The sequence below is a fragment of the Parus major genome, chromosome 17 (assembly GCF_001522545.3).
Source record: "Parus major isolate Abel chromosome 17, Parus_major1.1, whole genome shotgun sequence".
NCBI classification, from domain to species: Eukaryota; Metazoa; Chordata; class Aves; order Passeriformes; family Paridae; genus Parus; species Parus major.
In genome coordinates, this window is record NC_031785.1 from 8564695 (window position 1) to 8580434 (window position 15740).

Below are 15740 nucleotides of genomic sequence, written 5' to 3' on the forward strand. Positions count from 1 at the left end.
CAGCCCCGTCCCCACCGCCCGCCTCACGCTCCCCGCACCCCGAGGTGAGCTGGGGGTGCGAGGGTTCCCCACCCCGCCGCATTTAGGAGGGGTCGCCTCTCTCACACCCTACTGCTGTGCCCACAGAGCCCTGCGCTGGTGGAAGGTCCTCGGGGGACAGCGGGGGACAGCGAGGGGGTGACAGGGGGGCTGCCCTGGCCCCTCTGGCGCAAGCAGCGCCGAGTGGAGGAGGATTTTGGGGACCTGCTGGAGCAGTGAGTTCCCTCACAGCGGGGCAGGGGGGACACGGGCACGGAGCATGTCCCCAAACCCACCCGCTCCTGCCCGCGGGTCCCACAGGTACAAACACTTCAAGTCCTTGCCGGAGTCGCTGAGCCTGGAGCAGCTGAGCCTGGCGGAGAGCGGGTCCCAGGAGGAGGTGGATGCACCCACCGCAGGGGACGGTGGCCCCATCAAGGTCCCTGGCAGGACACGGTCACTCGAGGAGGGGCCCAACCTCGAGACCTTGCCCTTGTAAGTGCTGTCGAGTCCCCCAGCAGGGGTGAGCAGGAGGTTTGCCATCAGGGTCTCCAGTTTTACCTCAGAGTTAACGGCGTCCATGGGAGAGCTGGAGCAGGACATTTCCCCACGGCTGGGGTTACTCTGCCCCATCATTCCTGCTCCATCCCCTCCCCACAGGCACCTCCCGGAGAGAAGAGCTGCCACGCTTTCCCCCAGAGGACCCCCAAACCTGGGGGAGACACGGGGCCACCCCTCCCCTGCCACTGCTGAGGAGCCACCAGCCTCTGCCAAGCCCCCTCTGGTGGTCCCTGGGCCACCACAGGTGCCCCTGTCCCTCCGCAGCAGCGGGACAGGCAGCGCTGCCACCCAGCACGGGTCCCACAAGGTGAGTCCCTGTCCCTGCGGGTCCCCAGCTGAGAGCACCCCCAGAGCCTCCCGGGGTGCTGGGCACCCATCCTGCCCTCCCCGTGCCTCTGCAGGAGCAGCGCATCGTGTCCCCGGAGACCGACAGCGGCTTCGTGGGCTCGGAGGCCAGCAGGGTGTCCCCGCCCGTGCACACCCCCGAGCATCATCCCCCCGGCCCGGGGTACGGCCCGCGGTCCTGCCTGCGGGAATTCCGCTCTGCCTGCGGGATCTGGAGGATTTAAGAGGAGCAGGGAGGGCGGGAGAGGCATTGGGGGTGTGGGGAGCAGGGATCTGGCGGGGCTGGAGATGTGCAGACCCTGTGCTCACCCTGGGGACTGCCCGCATGACCCGTCCCTTCCCCAGGACTCCGCTGGGACCCTCCGTCCCCATCCCCAGCAGCCTCCGAACGCCTCGGAAGAGAGAAAACACCCCACTTCCCTCTGAGACAGCCCTGATGGGCATCTACCCCTCGGGGGGCACAGGGGGGCCCCGGCTGCCCCCCAGCAGCCCCTCACAGAGCAGCTCCCCTCCTCGCTGGGCCGAGAGCGCAGGCAGCGAGGTGGGGCCGGACCCCGACGCTGATGGCAGTGAGTACACGGGACTTGGCCAGGGAGAGAGATCTGGGGGGACCCTGCCTCTGTGGCTCTGGTTTTTGGGGGTCCCAGAGGTCCTTGTGTGTTCCCATCTCTGATCTCAGCTCTCTGTGCTCCCCTTCCCAGCTCACTCGGACTCGGAGGTGGGAGACAGGAGCTGTGCCAGCGCCGGTGACCACCCCCCAGCCATGGCTAGGAGCCCAAGCAGCCCCCTGCCATCCCCCGAAACGCCATCCCCCACCCTCCTGTCCCCCGACCTGTCGTCCCTCGACCCGGCTCACTGTGACCTGCTGGGCTCCCGTCTGCAGCGAGAGTGAGTGACTGTGTCCCCACCACCCCAAACCAGGCCAGACCCCCGCGGGTGACACAGGGACCCCCCAAAGTCACCCACTGGACACTGCCCCAGGCTTGGTTTTGGGGAGCTGCAGGGCTGGTGGTGGGGATGTGGGATCTGGGAGGGGCTGCTGATCTCCCCCAGGACACCCAGCACCGCTGGGGTCCCTGCTGGCTGCAGCCCCCCTCAGTGTCACCTCTGTCCCGGGGCAGCCAGGCCATCCGGGCGCTGCAGGACGAGGTGTGGCGGCTGCGGAGGAGGCTGGAGGAGAGCCTGCACCTCTCCCGCAGCTATCCCGAGGGAAAAGCCGCTCCCCGAGCCACCCCGGCCAGGAGGCAGCCGGGGACCAGCGGAACATCGTCCCCACAGGACGCAGCACCCTCGGGGTAGGTGACATCCCTGAGGGGTGTGGGGGACAGAGTGGGGACACCCCCAGCCTCAGCCTGTCCCCATCTCTGCTGTGACCAGGGAGGGGTTTGGCTCGAGGGCACTGCCAGCCTGCTGGGAGCGGGTGGTGACAGCATTTTTGTCCCCTCTGCAGGGACCTGAGCCCCCCGGTGCGGGGCAGGGTGGCCCCCGGGGTCACAGCCAGGCGGAGGGAGAGATCGGCATCGCTGCCCCGGGACAGGCCAGAGCTGGAGCTCGGTAAATGTGACCGCACCAGGGTGGGGACAGAGGGGACACATCCCCCCAGATGCAGCGGGATGTTCTGGGGCTGCAGGACCGCGGGCACCAGGTCCTGGTGTCCCCATGGACCCCTCAGTGCTCAGCCCAGGGCGGGTCCTGCAGGTCCAGAGCTCGGCTCCAGCGGATCCCACGCAGCTTCCCCATCCTCTGCCGCAGCCTCCGAGTCAGAGCCCTGCCCCGCCGGGCCCCGGGCACCCCCCGCCCTGCGGAAACACCTTGGGAAGCTCCCGGGGCCGGTGACACTTCGGGGACAGTACACAGGTGAGTGCTGGTGGCAGTGGGTGGTGGGGCTGAAGGCGGCCATCCTCACCTTGGGGACCCTGGCCATGCTCACGCTGGGCTTTGGCAGGGACACGGTACCAGGCGGGGACACCACGCACCACCCCGGCACCCCGAGGAGAGCCGGGCACCTCAGGGTGTCCCCAGTGTCACAGGAGCAGGATGGCATCGGGTGAGTGGCCCCCAGCCCCTTCCAGCCTTCCCTACCACCCCTAACAGCTGCTAATGACCTTAAATAATTAATAATTAATTAGGGAGGGGACAGACAAACCCATTCCTCATGGCCTGAGGCTCTCCCCACTGTCCCTTGGCCAGACCCCACTGTCCCCCAGGGGGAACAACCTGGGCAGCTCTGGGGATGCCCTGACCTCGTGTGGGTCCTGCACAGGTCAAACCTTACTTGGCATCTGTGTTTGTCTGTGCCAGTGTGGGCAGAAACACCTGGGGTACCCTGGGGTCCCTGGTGTCACCAGGAACTGTCCCCAGCCCCCTTTCCCTGCAGAGAAACCCACCCCTCCCATCTCTCAGCCCCCCCTGAACCCCTCAGCTCTTCCCAACCATCCCTGGCTGGCTCTGCACGGAACATTCCTGATTTCCCCTCTCCACAGCTGAATTTAGGGGAGGCGATGCCCCCCGGCAGCCCCGGCACAGCACCCTGAGGAGGACGTCCTGCCCCACCTGCCAGGCACCCACGGGCCCCTCTGTGCCGGGCAGCAGGGACAGAGCCACAGCCGGTGGGTGACACGGGTGACACGTCCTGGGACAGGGAACAACCTCAGCCCCCTGACAATGCCAGGGGACTGTTCCCACCCAGCTGTGGCACAGGGGGTGATGTCACCTGGAGCTGGCACAACCCCTGGGGACACCTAACCCCCCTGGGGACACCTAACCACCTTCCTCCCCGCAGCAGAGCGTGGCCATGGTGGCTCCTGTCCCTCCCACGCTGGAGATGAGAAGCTGGAGCAACCGGGAATTTGGTACTTGGCAGCCACCCCTGCTGCCACCACCGCCACTGTCTGCCTGGCACCCGTCCCCCTCGTGCCTTACGTGCCCTCCGTGCTGTAAGGATGCCCTGGGGCTGGGAGGGGTCTCAGGGGGGATCAGCATCCCCCAGGGGTGGAGGGGGAACCCAGGAGGGGCTGTCCCCACCCCAGGGATCCGCTGGTTTGTTGGTGGCAATGGGGTGACACGGCCACCGGCTCCTCCGGGGAGGGGGGAGCTGTGTTTAGGGGATGGTGCTGTGGGGTGGAAATAAGGTGGAGTGGGGGGCACTCAGCAGCACTGAGCCCGTGTCCCTTCTCCTTCCCAGCTACTGCTCCCCAGCAGTTCCTACCTCAGCCCCAGCCCTGGCCGGGGTCCCCCTCGGGGTCACTGCAGAGCGTCCCCCCCGGCCCCAGGGCCGCCCCCGCTGCCTGAGGCTGGAGCTGGAGGAGCTGGAGGAGCTGAGCCGCTCTCTGAGCCGGGCTGTGGAGGCTGCCCAGAGCGTCAGGCTGAGCACCAGCCGCGTCAGCCGGGCCCTGGCCGCCGAGCTGGGCCGGGCGCGGGGCCTGCGCGGCTCCTGCCTCTTCTGAGGGGCCCCCGGCACCTCCCAACCCCCACGAGGGACAGGAGGAGGAGGATGGGCCCCTCAGCATCACCCCTGCCAAATCTGGGGACAGCAGGGCTGGAGGTGGCTCCTGGAGGTGGCTCCTGGAGGTGGCTCCTGGAGGTGGCTCCTGGAGGTGGCTCCTGGAGGTGGCTCCTGGAGGTGGCTCCTGGAGGTTGCTCCTGGAGGTGGCTCCTGGAGGTGGCTCCGAGGGCTCCTCGCCGCTCTCCCTGCACGGCTTGTCCGTCCGTCTGTCGGTTTTCCGGAGCCCCCCAAGCTTCAGGAAGGCGTGGGCAGAAGTCTCCAGCATTCCCCAGCACCATCCCCTGGCACCTCTGGGGTGGCCCTGTGGCCACCCCACCCTGAGCACTTCTGGGGATGCTCTGACCTCGTGTGGGTCGAGCTCCCTTGGCAGCTGTTTTTACCTCTGTGCCTGTGTGGGCAGAAATACCTGGGATCCCCTGGGATTCTCTGGGATTTCCTGGGATTCCCTGGGATTCTCTGGGATTCTCTGGGATCCCCTGGGATTCCCTGGGATTCCCTGGGATTCCCTGGTATCCCCTGGGATCTCCTGGGATTCCCTATCCCACCCCTTTCCCAGCTTTTAGGCCTCCTCAGGGGGCTGTGCCCTGTGCCCTTGGACTTGAACCCAGCAGGATCCTCCCTGTGGAAACTTATATTTTTGGTGGTTTTTTATGTGAATTTTTTAGCTAGTAAGCAGCTAAATCACTCTTTTGAGTGTTGATTGATGATCTCTAATGTGTGTGATATATGTGTATCTATAAATGGATATATCTAGATATAAACATATCTCTGGTTATATATCTAGAGAGACAGATATAAATAGATCTGTGTACGTACAGATCTGTATCTGATTCTATAGATATATCCTTCTACAGATACATATATATATAAATCTACTGGTTTGCACTTCCAGCACAACCCTTAGGGCATTTGTGGGGTTTTTCTGGCCATCCACAGCATCATCCAGGCAGAAAATAAAATGAAGGATTTGAGGTTTTCCCCCCGGGATCCTCAGGAAATCTGGGCTGGTAAAGGAGAAGTCACCTTAGACAGAAGTGGGTGCGGGGTCTGTGGAGCCCCTGTTCCTCCCAGCTGGGTTTCTAAGGAGTTAATGCTGATTTTTTTGGGGAAAAGGATGTGCTTGGGGCAGCTCTTCCTGGGATGGGCCCAGCCAAACCCCCTGCTCCACCCCCAGCACCTCAGCCTGTGTTTATTTGTAGGACCTACCTGAAGTGCCAGTGTCAAATGTATTTATTTTTGGTTTTATTTGGTGTACAAATACCCACATTTTGGAGGGATCAGTAACTCAGGTCTGGAGCCTTCCAAGCTCCCCCTGAGCCTGATCCTGACTTGAACCCAGAGGGGTTGGGAATGGGGCTGTCCCCTCCTTTTTTGGGCTGGGTTTGGGGGATTTTGAAGCGGTTTGGGGGATTTTTAAAGAGGTTTGGGGGATTTTAAAGAGGTTTTCTGTGTCTCCAGTTTCCTCTGCTCACACCCCAAGCTGGAAGCTGTGACTCCCCCCCAGATGGGAACCTGTAGAAAATTTGGGTAATTATCCCAAATGCAGTAGCCAGGACCAAATGATGTTTTTCTTTTCCTTGTCCCCTATTTTTTAACGCCCAGCAGAGCCACTGGGGTGGTATTTTGTACGAAGAAATCACCTATTTTTGAAGGAAATAAACGCGGTTCCATGACTCGTGTGCTGATTTTTCCTTCCCAAAGCCACTCCTAGGGGGAGGTTTGGCATCACCACTCCCCTGGGGTTGGATGGAATACTTTCCCATGCCTTTTCCCTGTTTTCCTGGCCCTGAGGGAGCAGCACAGCACAGCCCCAGTTGCACTAGGGATGGAGATCGCTTTTATTTAGTCACTCGAGTGCTTTAGTACAGAAGAACAGATATACAGAGATGATACATGTTTGTGCTTCAACACTTTCAAACATTTAGATTCCAGTAATTTCAAGGTAAACAAGTTCCAAGACAGACTAGATTATTTTTTTTTTTTTAAAGTTTTCCTTTTTGATAAATTATTTTTTATATAAATAACTGTAACAGAAAAAATAATAATAATAATAATGTCCAACATACAAGATCCTGAAGCATTTGCATTGCTAAACCAAGGAGGAACAGAAACGGGCTGGGAGACCGAGGGGGAACCAACAAATATCAGTGCAATGATACAGCCTTTGCCCTAAAAATATATATTTAACTTTATGGGCAAGGAGCAGACGGGAAGGGAAGGGAAAAGGGAGGGGGCTAACCACCAACAAGGCAAGAAAGAGCAATTTTAGGGAAGGAAAAAGGGGGCCACAGCCTTCAGGGGGAAGAGAACAAAACCATAGACCCCAAAATATTGCAGTGCATCTAATGGCAAGGGAGAGGGGGCAATCCAGGGGTGTCAAATAAAAACCCAACTAAAATCGGAGGTTTGGGGAAATCACTATACACCAAGCTCGTAAGAACGTCACAAGACACAGTCATTAATATACACAGAGTCCAGAGGGTTTGGGGGGGCCTGGAGGGTTTGGGGGGCCCCAGAGGGTTTTTGGGGAGGGCCCAGAGGGTTTTTTGGGGGGGCCTCAGGGCGACGGCACGCTCAGAAACGCTTCACCACGGGACGACACGAGCGGAGCTGGGCACGGGCACCGAGCTTCCGTGGGGATGGATGGAGAGAGGTATCCATGGAGAGATAGCACAGATACATATATATATATATATAAAATAGCTTGTTATTTTATATATATATATATTTTTATTTTTTTTTTGAAGGAATTCCCAGAGAGGGAGGTGGGGCTGCAAGCGGACGGGCCCCAACTCCCAGTTTTGACCAGTTTGGTCCCTTTTCACATGGGAATTACCACGGTGTGAAGCGTCCTGGCTGCACTCCCACACCACCCCCGCCCCAAATTCCCATCCAGACGTTGGCATGCACATCTGGCAGGAGCACCCACCACCCCAAAAGCCATGGGACAGGTGGTGGTGCCAGCCCGGCGCCCGCCTGAGCAGCGGTGTGGGGTGTCCGTCCATCTGTCCTCCCGTCCACACAAGACCCCAGTGAGGAGCATTCCCCAAAAAAATTGTGTTTTTCTGTCATTTTCCCCACCATATTCACTAGCAATGGGCAGATGGTGACTCAGCAATGAGCTCTTGGGCGCTTCCCACAGCTGCAGCTACAAATATATAGATATTTTTTTTTCCTTTTTCTCTTAAACACAATGCATCCATTTTCTTAATATATATATATATATTATTTTTTTTTTTGGCTGTTATCCCCTCCCTGTGGATAAAATGAGATGGGGGAGGCTCTGGGAGGGGAGAGGGGGGGTCAACACAAGAACAAGAGAGAAGCTGGGCCCACTGGGTGCAGCGTGGCACCCGGGGCTGGGCGCCCGGCGGGGACGTGGGTCGGCATCGAGTGGTGACAGCGTTTCCTTTTAACTGCTGCTCTCTTCCTCTGTTTTATTGAGTTTCTTCAGCGTGTCCAGCAGTTTCTGTGGGGTGAGGATGTGCGTGGACCCTGTGGGAGGAGAGGAGAAGGGGTGCAAGGGGATCAGTGATGGCTCTGGGACCCCTCCGCTGTCCCCGCTGCCCCGGGTCCCCCTTACCTGGCGGCGCCGGCCCCGCGCCGCTGGAAATGCTTGCGAGGAAATGCAGTCTGTGGGGTCGGGGAGGGGGCTGTGGGGCATGGAGAACGGGAAAAGGACGGAGGAGGAGGGATGGAGGTGAGGGATGGAGCTGGAGGGATGAGGCAGGGGCCGGGAGCGGGGCTGCGGCACTGGGGTCACAGCGGGACCCACGGGGGTGCAGGAGGCACGGGTGGGGTGCAGGGTGGGAGATGCAGGGAACAGCTGACGTGGAGGGGCCTTCCCCAGGCCCCCCAAGCTGCACGGAGCATCCTGGGGACAGAGAGGCGGCTGGAAGGGGTGGGAGAGGACAAGGACAAAAAATGGGCTCTTGCCTTCTGCTGCCCCTCGCTCGGGGGTCCCCCAGCACGGTGCCAGAGGGGCTCCCACCACGCTGGCTCAGCCCCACAGCCACCCTGGCACCGCAGGGACCAGCCCAGGGTGGCACTCACTGGTGAAACCAGCAGGAGCTGAACCCCAGAGCGGGGACTGGGATCCTGCAACATCGGGAGGCTCCTGCCTATCCAACAGCAAACCTGAGCTGAGCGGGGTTCCAGCCCTCGGGCACCCCGGAGCTGGGGGGTCCCAGCAGTGCCCAGCCTGCAGGGATGGACAGCAGAGTTTGGGGGTCTCCAGTGCTGCCCCTCTCCCCCAGCCCCGCTCCAGCCGCTGCTGGGGCAGAACCCGGGAGCTCCGTCCCCCTGCCCGGCCCTGGGACGCCTGGGTGGGGCAGGCAGGACCCCGACCCCGACCCCGACCCCTCCGGCCCTGGCGAGAGGGAGCTCGTGGCAGGAAGGAGCCGGCCAGGGGACATGGCTGAGGGATGATGGAGCGACGCCGGATGCTTTTCCACCTGCTCGGAGGAACCGCAAGCATTTTCTAAAATCGGAGAACCCGACAAACCCCAAAACAACGATTAAAAAAAAAAGGAGGAACGGAAGAATCAAAGAAAACCCTTCGGGGAGGAAGAGTTTCTTTTTCATTAGTAAGCTGCCTTTACTTGGTTTCTTTGGCTCACTCCATTGCTGGAGCCTGATCCTCAAATGATACCCTAGTGGAGTCCCTGAAGTCGGGGTGCCTCAGGTCCATGAGAAATTTGGTGGGAGTGAGAATGTGAGTAGAACCTGCAGGAGAACAGAGCGGGGCTGACGGCTGTGCCGAGGCTCCCCCACACCACCACCACCACCAGCAGCTGCTTCCGGGGGGGAGGAAGAGGAAGGAGGCTGGTGAAGGCCGGAGCTCCGGAGGCGCATGCAGGGATGCCGGGGAGAGGCGGGATGAGATGGGTGACAGGCAGGGTGGAGCTGGGATGGGTGTCCGGTGACAGGGACACTGCAGGAGGTGATGGAGACTGGGAAGCAGAAGAGATGCTGGGGACAGGCTGCACCAGGCATCAGATGGGATGGTAAAGGACGCCTGCCTGTGCCCTACAAGGTGTGTATCCAAGCTGTGCTTCCCAGAGGAATTTTAGGGACCCAACAGCTCCTTGCTAACACCTGGTAGAGTTTCCTCTGTGCCAGACTCAAGGAGCAGAGATGGGAGCTGACCCTGACGACAGAAAAACCTGGTTCCTGTTTGCACCCCTCTTTATTTTGCGCTTTTCTTCCTGTAATGACCCCAAAACCGAGGAGCAACCCGAGCTGCCAAACCTCTTCCCCTCTCACCCAGCCCTGCTCAGCCAAAACCATCCAGGAAACACGAAAAAAAATGAGAAATGAGGATGTCTGGAGTGACACAACACGGGGAAGGAGGGGACACACGGGGGGTGACCACAGATGTCCGGAGAAAACCTTTCCGCAGAGTTCCAGCTGCCGGAATTTGCGGGATGGAGCGCGGGATGAGCAGGCAGCGGCAGGGGCCAGCCCCGGGGCCAGCACTCACCTATCAACACCTCCCACTTGCCGCTGGCTTGTGTCACCTCGTAGGCGCAGCGCATCTCGTTCATGCTCACCCCGCCCAGGATGAAGATGATGAGGCGGGGGCCGCTCCGGTACTCGCCGGGGGCCTTGTTCTTGTGCCAGTGGCCGTAGCGGGCACTGAGGAGAGGAAGAGGAGGGTGAAGGACGGGCACGGGGCGCCACATCTCAGTGAAATCACACAGACATCGCTGCTACAGCACGTCAAGACCAGCGGTCCAGCCACGAGCGCTGCTCGCTGTTGCAGGGAGGGAAACTGAGGCACGGGATGCCTGGAGGGAAACTGAGGCATCAGGTGTCCGAAGGGAAACTGAGGAATGGGATTCCTAAAGGGAAACTGAGGCACGGGATGCCTGGAGGGAAACTGAGGCATCAGGTGTCCGAAGGGAAACTGAGGAATGGGATTCCTAAAGGGAAACTGAGGCATGGGATTCCTAGAGGAATAGAAGCATAGGATGCCTGGAGGGAAACTGAGGCACAGGATGCCATGGGCTAAAAAGCAGCACGGGGTGCATGAAGGAAAGGTGAGGCATAGGGTGCCTAAAGGGAAACTGAGGCATCTTCCCTAAAGGGAAACGGAGGCACAGAATACCTGAAGGAAAACTGAGGAATGGGATGCCTGAAGGGAAACTGAGGCACAGGATGCCTAAAGAAAAACTGAGCTACAGAGTGCCTGAAGGGAAACTGAGGCACGGAATGCCTGAGGGGAAACTGAGGCACGGAATGCCTGAGCAGCTCCCAGACCTGGATGCAGCCCCTGGGGTTGGTGTGGGGTGGCTGCTGGTGGTGATGCAGCCGGGGAAGGACAGGGAGGAGGGGCACCCACCTGACGGCCGTGGTGCTGAAGGAGGCGGAGGAGCGGGTGGAGATGTACGGGTAGTGCTTGGTGTCCAGCTTGTCATCGATGGCATCCTGAGGACACACAGCCACGGGCCTGGGCTCAGCGAGGAGCCAGCCACAGCCCCTGCCCCCACAGCCCCTCAGGCTGTGCCCAGGAGTCCTCTCCTGAGAAGCTCAGGAGCTGAGCTGGAGGTTTCAGCCTGGGATCCCCCTCCAGCATGGGGGACCTGCTGCTGCTTCACCAGTGGCAGAGGGTCAGTGGCACCTGGGAGACCTTGCTGAGGTGCTGTGGCCCCTCTGTCCTGGGGGTGAGGCTGAGGGGTGTCCTGGGGGTTGTGACAGAGGAAAACACGAGCTCTGTGCTTTTGGGACCCAAAGTGAGCTGTGGTCTGAGGGCAGCGGCTGCACTGAACTGCCCAGGACTGTCCCAGTGCAGAGGACACAGACACAGCTGTACAGAGCTGTGCCTGTCCCCTGGCCCTGCTGGGACACGGGCAAGGCTGTGACAAGGCCACCCAGCCTTGGTGGCCGTGGTGGCACTCACACAGCCAGGCAAGTTGTTACTGCATTTCTATTCCAGGGATGCTGAGCAAGCCTGGTTTGGGCTGTGAGGACTGAGGGGAGATGTCACTGCAGTCTGAAACTTCTTCATGAGGGAAAGAGAAGGGGCAGCTCCAATCTCTGCTCTGGGACAGGGACAGCAGCCAGGGAACGGCTGGAGCTGGGCCAGGCCAGGCTCAGGCTGCAGATCAGGGCAAGGTTCTTCCCCCAGAGGCTGCTGGCACTGCCCAGGCTCCCCAGGGCACGCCCAGAGGACACGCTCAGAGAGCCAGGCCTGGGCTGGCAGCATCCATCTCTCTGCAGGTCCCTTCCTGGGTGGCTCTGGAATCCCCTGCTCTGCCCCCAGCCCTGTCCCCGTTCCTCACCTCCATGATGTCCTTGATCACCGGGGTCCACCGGGACAGCTGGTAGGTCTGCTCGCTGATGCGCTCCTTGCGCTCGGGCTTGCTCCGGCGGCGCAGCGTGGACTGTGCACAGAGCACAGGGACAGCCTGAGGCACAGCAGCACCAGGGCCACCCCCCGGGCCACCCCGCGGGGACAGAGGGCTGGGGGCGGCAGGAGGAGGACACTCACGTCTGTGATGATGGGCACCCCCAGGTGGGCCATGTTGGTGATGATCTCGCTGTCCTCTGCCGGGATCTGAGCGTGCTGGATCAGCTTGTTCAGGTTCTCCTCGGTGATTCCTGGCAGTGCAAAGGGGGGAGGTGGTGTTCTCCTCAGGAATGTCTCAGCAAGGGGACACAGCCCCTCTGCTGCCACCTCAGCACACTCAGCCTGCTCAGGGGGGCAGGGCTGGGTTTTCCCAGCTGGATGGTCCTGGCCAAACCCGGATCTGTCAGCCTGCACCCCTGCCCAGGCGTCCTCACCGTTCTTCAGGAAGATGTAGAGCAAGATGATGCGGATCTTGTCATAGGTGCTGACATTGCCATCCAGCAGGATGGGGACAATGGCCCTCATGGGGTCCTTGATCTTCTCGCCTTCAGCATCGGTGCCCATGGCCAGGTCCTGCAGGGAACACGTGCTCATCACCACTCCATCCTGGGAGGGTGGAGCTGCAGCCCCCGACGTTCCTGTGGGGCTGGGGGGGTTCTTTGGTACCTGCTCAACTCGGCAGAGCTTGTCCACAGTGCCCTGGTAGTGCTTCATGCAGTCCTCAGCCAGGTGCAGGTGGGTGGAGTACTGGGGACACAAGAATGGTCACCTCTGCAGTGCTGGCAGTCCCTGTGCCACCAGCCATGGCCAGGGCACAGCTGCCACCTCCTGTTCCCCGGCTGGGCTCAGCCACTGAGCACACAATGTCCCCTCCCCATACCTTGCTGAGCTCCTTCTGGTACTGGGGCATCTTCTTCAGCATCTGGGACAGGTCCCTCATGGTGGTCTGTGAGGGAAGGGGACATGGTCACCTTCAGGGACCTGGGGGCCACGAGCAGAGAGGCCACCAATGACTTCAGTCCCCACGTGAGCCCCCTGTGGGGGTTTGGTGACACCTGCCAGGTCTCCTCCCCAGAAGCTGAGAGGCAGGAGGGATCTGCAGCTCTGCAAACTGGGGTGCAGTGGGGAGAAACCCCCTGAGGATCTCCCTCTGGGAGCCTCGTGTGCCTGGCTGGGACTCACATGGTCCTTTCAGCTCCTGGCCACTGTTACATCCCACTGCCCCAAAGCACCCCGTTTTCCAGCCCCAGGTGTAGGGCTGGCACCCCACAACCATCTCCCCCCACCAGGAACCTGCCACCCTTCCTCCTTGGCAAAGTGTCCCCAGGAGACCCCAGCAGGTGCCAGCCCACGGCCGAGCCCGTCCCCAGCTCGGTGGGTGCATCAGGTCACCTTGTCACCCGTGTTCATCCTCTTGCTGGAAGAAAACTCCTTCAGGGACCGGGTCACCTCCCTGGAGAGAGCAGGAGGGCAGAGCTGTGAGCGGGGAGGGGACCCTGACAGCGGGGTGGGTGGCAATGCCAAGCCAGTGTCCCCACCCAGGCAGCAAGCCAGCCCCAGGGCCACTCACTGGGACACCTCAGCGATGTGTTTGTGGCGCAGGGTGACCCACAGGTCGTCGTCCTCGTCCAGGAGAACCTCCTTGATCCGGGCCTCACCGATGCCACTCGTCTCGTACCTGGGGTGAGGGGAGGGATGTCACAGGGGCGATGGGGGACATGCAGTCCCCTCACACCTGGGTTTAGGGACGTGGGGGGGACATGGGGGCTCTTCTTGGCTGTGCCAGTAGCAAGGTGATTTCAGCTGGGATTGACCTCTTCCCTTCTTGTACCCCTTCAACTCCCAAATGCTGGGGAGGGGCCGAGGGCTGAAGGCTGGAAAAGCTCTTTTTGGCCAGTGTCTCCCAAGGGAGGACCAGTGATGGATGGAGGGATGCTGAGCTCCCACCTCCTGCTCTAGGACTGGGAGTCCCAGGGGGGTGGGGATGGCAGAGCTGCACTCACTTGTAGACGTCGTTCTCGATGGGCAGCAGGTCATAGCTCATGGCCTGGAAGGTCAGCTCGTGCAGCACCGGGGACGCGGGGTCAAAGCCACGGTCCAGGATGAGGAGCTGGGAGCGAGCCTTGTCCGGACCCTGCGGACACAGCAGAGCCATCAGCTCCGGGCTGGGGGCTCCCTCAGCCCCACAGGAGCTCAGGGGGCTGTTCTGGGGTCCCCACTCAGGGTCTGTGGCTGCCACAGGCACTTGAGGAGTGAAGCATCACCCTCAGCAGCCTCCCCCGGGGCTGCCAGCAGCGCTCACCTCGCCCATGGTGGGGTCATCAGCCTTGTAGGCATCCAGCTTGTCCTGGATGAGCTGTGCCAGCATGGCATTGTCCTTGTAATCCCTGGGGGAGGCAGGGGGACAGGTCAGCCCCACAGGGCACAGCATGGGGAGGAGATGTTGGCTTCCCTGTACAACATCTTTGGCTCATGGGAGAGCGGGGACCTGAGCGAGTTTTGTTGCTCATTCCCATCTCTCCTAAACCAGCTCCACTTTGCCTTGGTGCCACTAAAGATTCCAGGATCCCAACCCCCCCAGCTCCCCAGATCACGGAGCCTGGGGCTGTTTACACTGAGCACAGATGTCTGTCCATGGCTCCAGCCCAGCTCTGGACTCAGCAGCCCCATCCCTGCCCAGGCTGGCCTTACCCGCGGTACCGCACGGCCGGGTACTCCTTCAGCGTGGCACAGAGCGTGGCAATCTGCTCTGCCAGGCGCTCCAGGATCGGGTTCTTCATCTGGGCCTTGTGTGGGCTGTAAAAGCTTTGGAAGGAGTCAGCTGAATCCAGAGAATAAACCTGGGGGTGTGGAGGGAGGGAGGTCAGAGGGGATGGCTGCAGCAGAGCAGCCCTACCCCAGCTGGGTCTGGGTCAGATTCAGCCCCTGATGGACCCAGCCCAGCCTGGGAACAAGCAGCTGGAGCTCAGCGATGCTCAGGGCATCCCTCACAACTCCCAGCTCTCAGCTCCAGCTCCAAGCTAGGATCCCTATCCATGTGTCCCTCCCAGCTGAGCAGAGGCGGAAGACCCCTGCCCCAAGCAGGGAAACAGAGATCTGGGGACAAGCAGAAACACAGTCCCCCAGCAGCTGTGCCCCAGCAAAAACCACATGAAGATGCCAAGAGCTCACTCCCTAGGAATGCTGAGGATTGAAGGGTTAATGGCACCAAGCAGGTCTGGCACCGTCCACCCCCTGGTCCCTTTGTCCCCAGCAGGGGCAGATGGCCCAGGGCCAGCTCCCTGGTGTCCTTGGCTGCTGGCAGAGATGGCCAGCACAGCTGTGGGCACAGGGCCAAGGCACAGCACCCGCTAAATCCCCCACGGGATCAGCCCGGGAAGTAATCTAAGGAGACAGGGGGGCAGAGCAAGGAGCCAGCTGGGGGTGCAAGGCTGTTACCCAAACCCTGACGGGCTGCACAGGGACCTGGAGCATCCCAGGGCTGTCCCATGCCCTGTCCCAGCCCAGGCTCACCTGGGACTCGGAAGGGAGGAAGGCAATGTTGATCTCCGTCAGGGTTTTGATGACCTTGGCGGCGCGGGATTTCACCAGCTCGTTGAAGAGGGCATCGGGACAGGCTGCAAGGGGAGGAGGAGGGAGCTCAGCACCTCTCCATCCCTCATCCCTCCCCACCTGCTGGCACCATTTCAGTGCCTGTCCCTCCCCTCCAAGGACTCACAGTCAGTGAAGAAGACGTGGGCAGCTCTGTACTTGGAGGTGGGGGGATCCTTGAAGTCATTGATGAGGGAATGGATGGACTGGAAGAGAGAGGGAGCAGCTGGGCTGGGCAGGACGGCACCGTGGGCCTCCCTCCTGGCTCTGCAAGCTCTGCACCTCCATCCCATCACCCTGCTGGCACCACTGGAGCCAGGATGCTTCCCGTGGGCACAGCTGCCCATCCCAGCACCTCAGCCTGGCCAG

General features: G+C 61.0%; 2 protein-coding genes across 3 annotated transcripts in view; one reads left to right on the plus strand and one right to left on the minus strand.

The window, feature by feature from the left end:
• The window catches only part of AKNA (AT-hook transcription factor), a 13833-nt gene extending 7731 nt beyond the window's left edge, over nt 1–6102 (plus strand). The window contains exons 10-23 of the mRNA XM_015644530.3: nt 4–44; nt 127–254; nt 340–513; nt 679–886; nt 981–1087; nt 1270–1493; nt 1626–1812; nt 2046–2219; nt 2375–2478; nt 2623–2781; nt 2870–2971; nt 3408–3533; nt 3707–3860; nt 4109–6102. Coding sequence (XP_015500016.1) covers nt 4–44; nt 127–254; nt 340–513; nt 679–886; nt 981–1087; nt 1270–1493; nt 1626–1812; nt 2046–2219; nt 2375–2478; nt 2623–2781; nt 2870–2971; nt 3408–3533; nt 3707–3860; nt 4109–4370 — 2150 coding nt within the window. The 3' untranslated portion in view covers nt 4371–6102. The remainder of the gene's footprint in view (nt 1–3; nt 45–126; nt 255–339; nt 514–678; nt 887–980; nt 1088–1269; nt 1494–1625; nt 1813–2045; nt 2220–2374; nt 2479–2622; nt 2782–2869; nt 2972–3407; nt 3534–3706; nt 3861–4108) is intronic.
• A 141-nt stretch (nt 6103–6243) lies between these two features.
• Nucleotides 6244–15740, minus strand: part of STXBP1 (syntaxin binding protein 1) — an 11442-nt gene continuing 1945 nt past the window's right edge. The window contains exons 4-19 of one of the 2 annotated variants that reach the window (XM_015645137.3): nt 15499–15577; nt 15294–15397; nt 14472–14620; nt 14083–14167; nt 13784–13914; nt 13351–13458; nt 13173–13233; nt 12661–12726; nt 12447–12527; nt 12215–12353; nt 11922–12031; nt 11713–11814; nt 10773–10858; nt 9912–10066; nt 9031–9154; nt 7836–7924 (exon numbers count right to left, since the gene is read on the minus strand). In XM_015645137.3, the coding sequence (XP_015500623.1) occupies nt 9045–9154; nt 9912–10066; nt 10773–10858; nt 11713–11814; nt 11922–12031; nt 12215–12353; nt 12447–12527; nt 12661–12726; nt 13173–13233; nt 13351–13458; nt 13784–13914; nt 14083–14167; nt 14472–14620; nt 15294–15397; nt 15499–15577 (1566 nt within the window). In that variant the 3' untranslated portion in view covers nt 7836–7924; nt 9031–9044. Of the gene's footprint in view, nt 7925–9030; nt 9155–9911; nt 10067–10772; nt 10859–11712; nt 11815–11921; nt 12032–12214; nt 12354–12446; nt 12528–12660; nt 12727–13172; nt 13234–13350; nt 13459–13783; nt 13915–14082; nt 14168–14471; nt 14621–15293; nt 15398–15498; nt 15578–15740 lie in introns of both variants that reach the window. The other variant, XM_015645138.1, reaches the window with a different exon arrangement.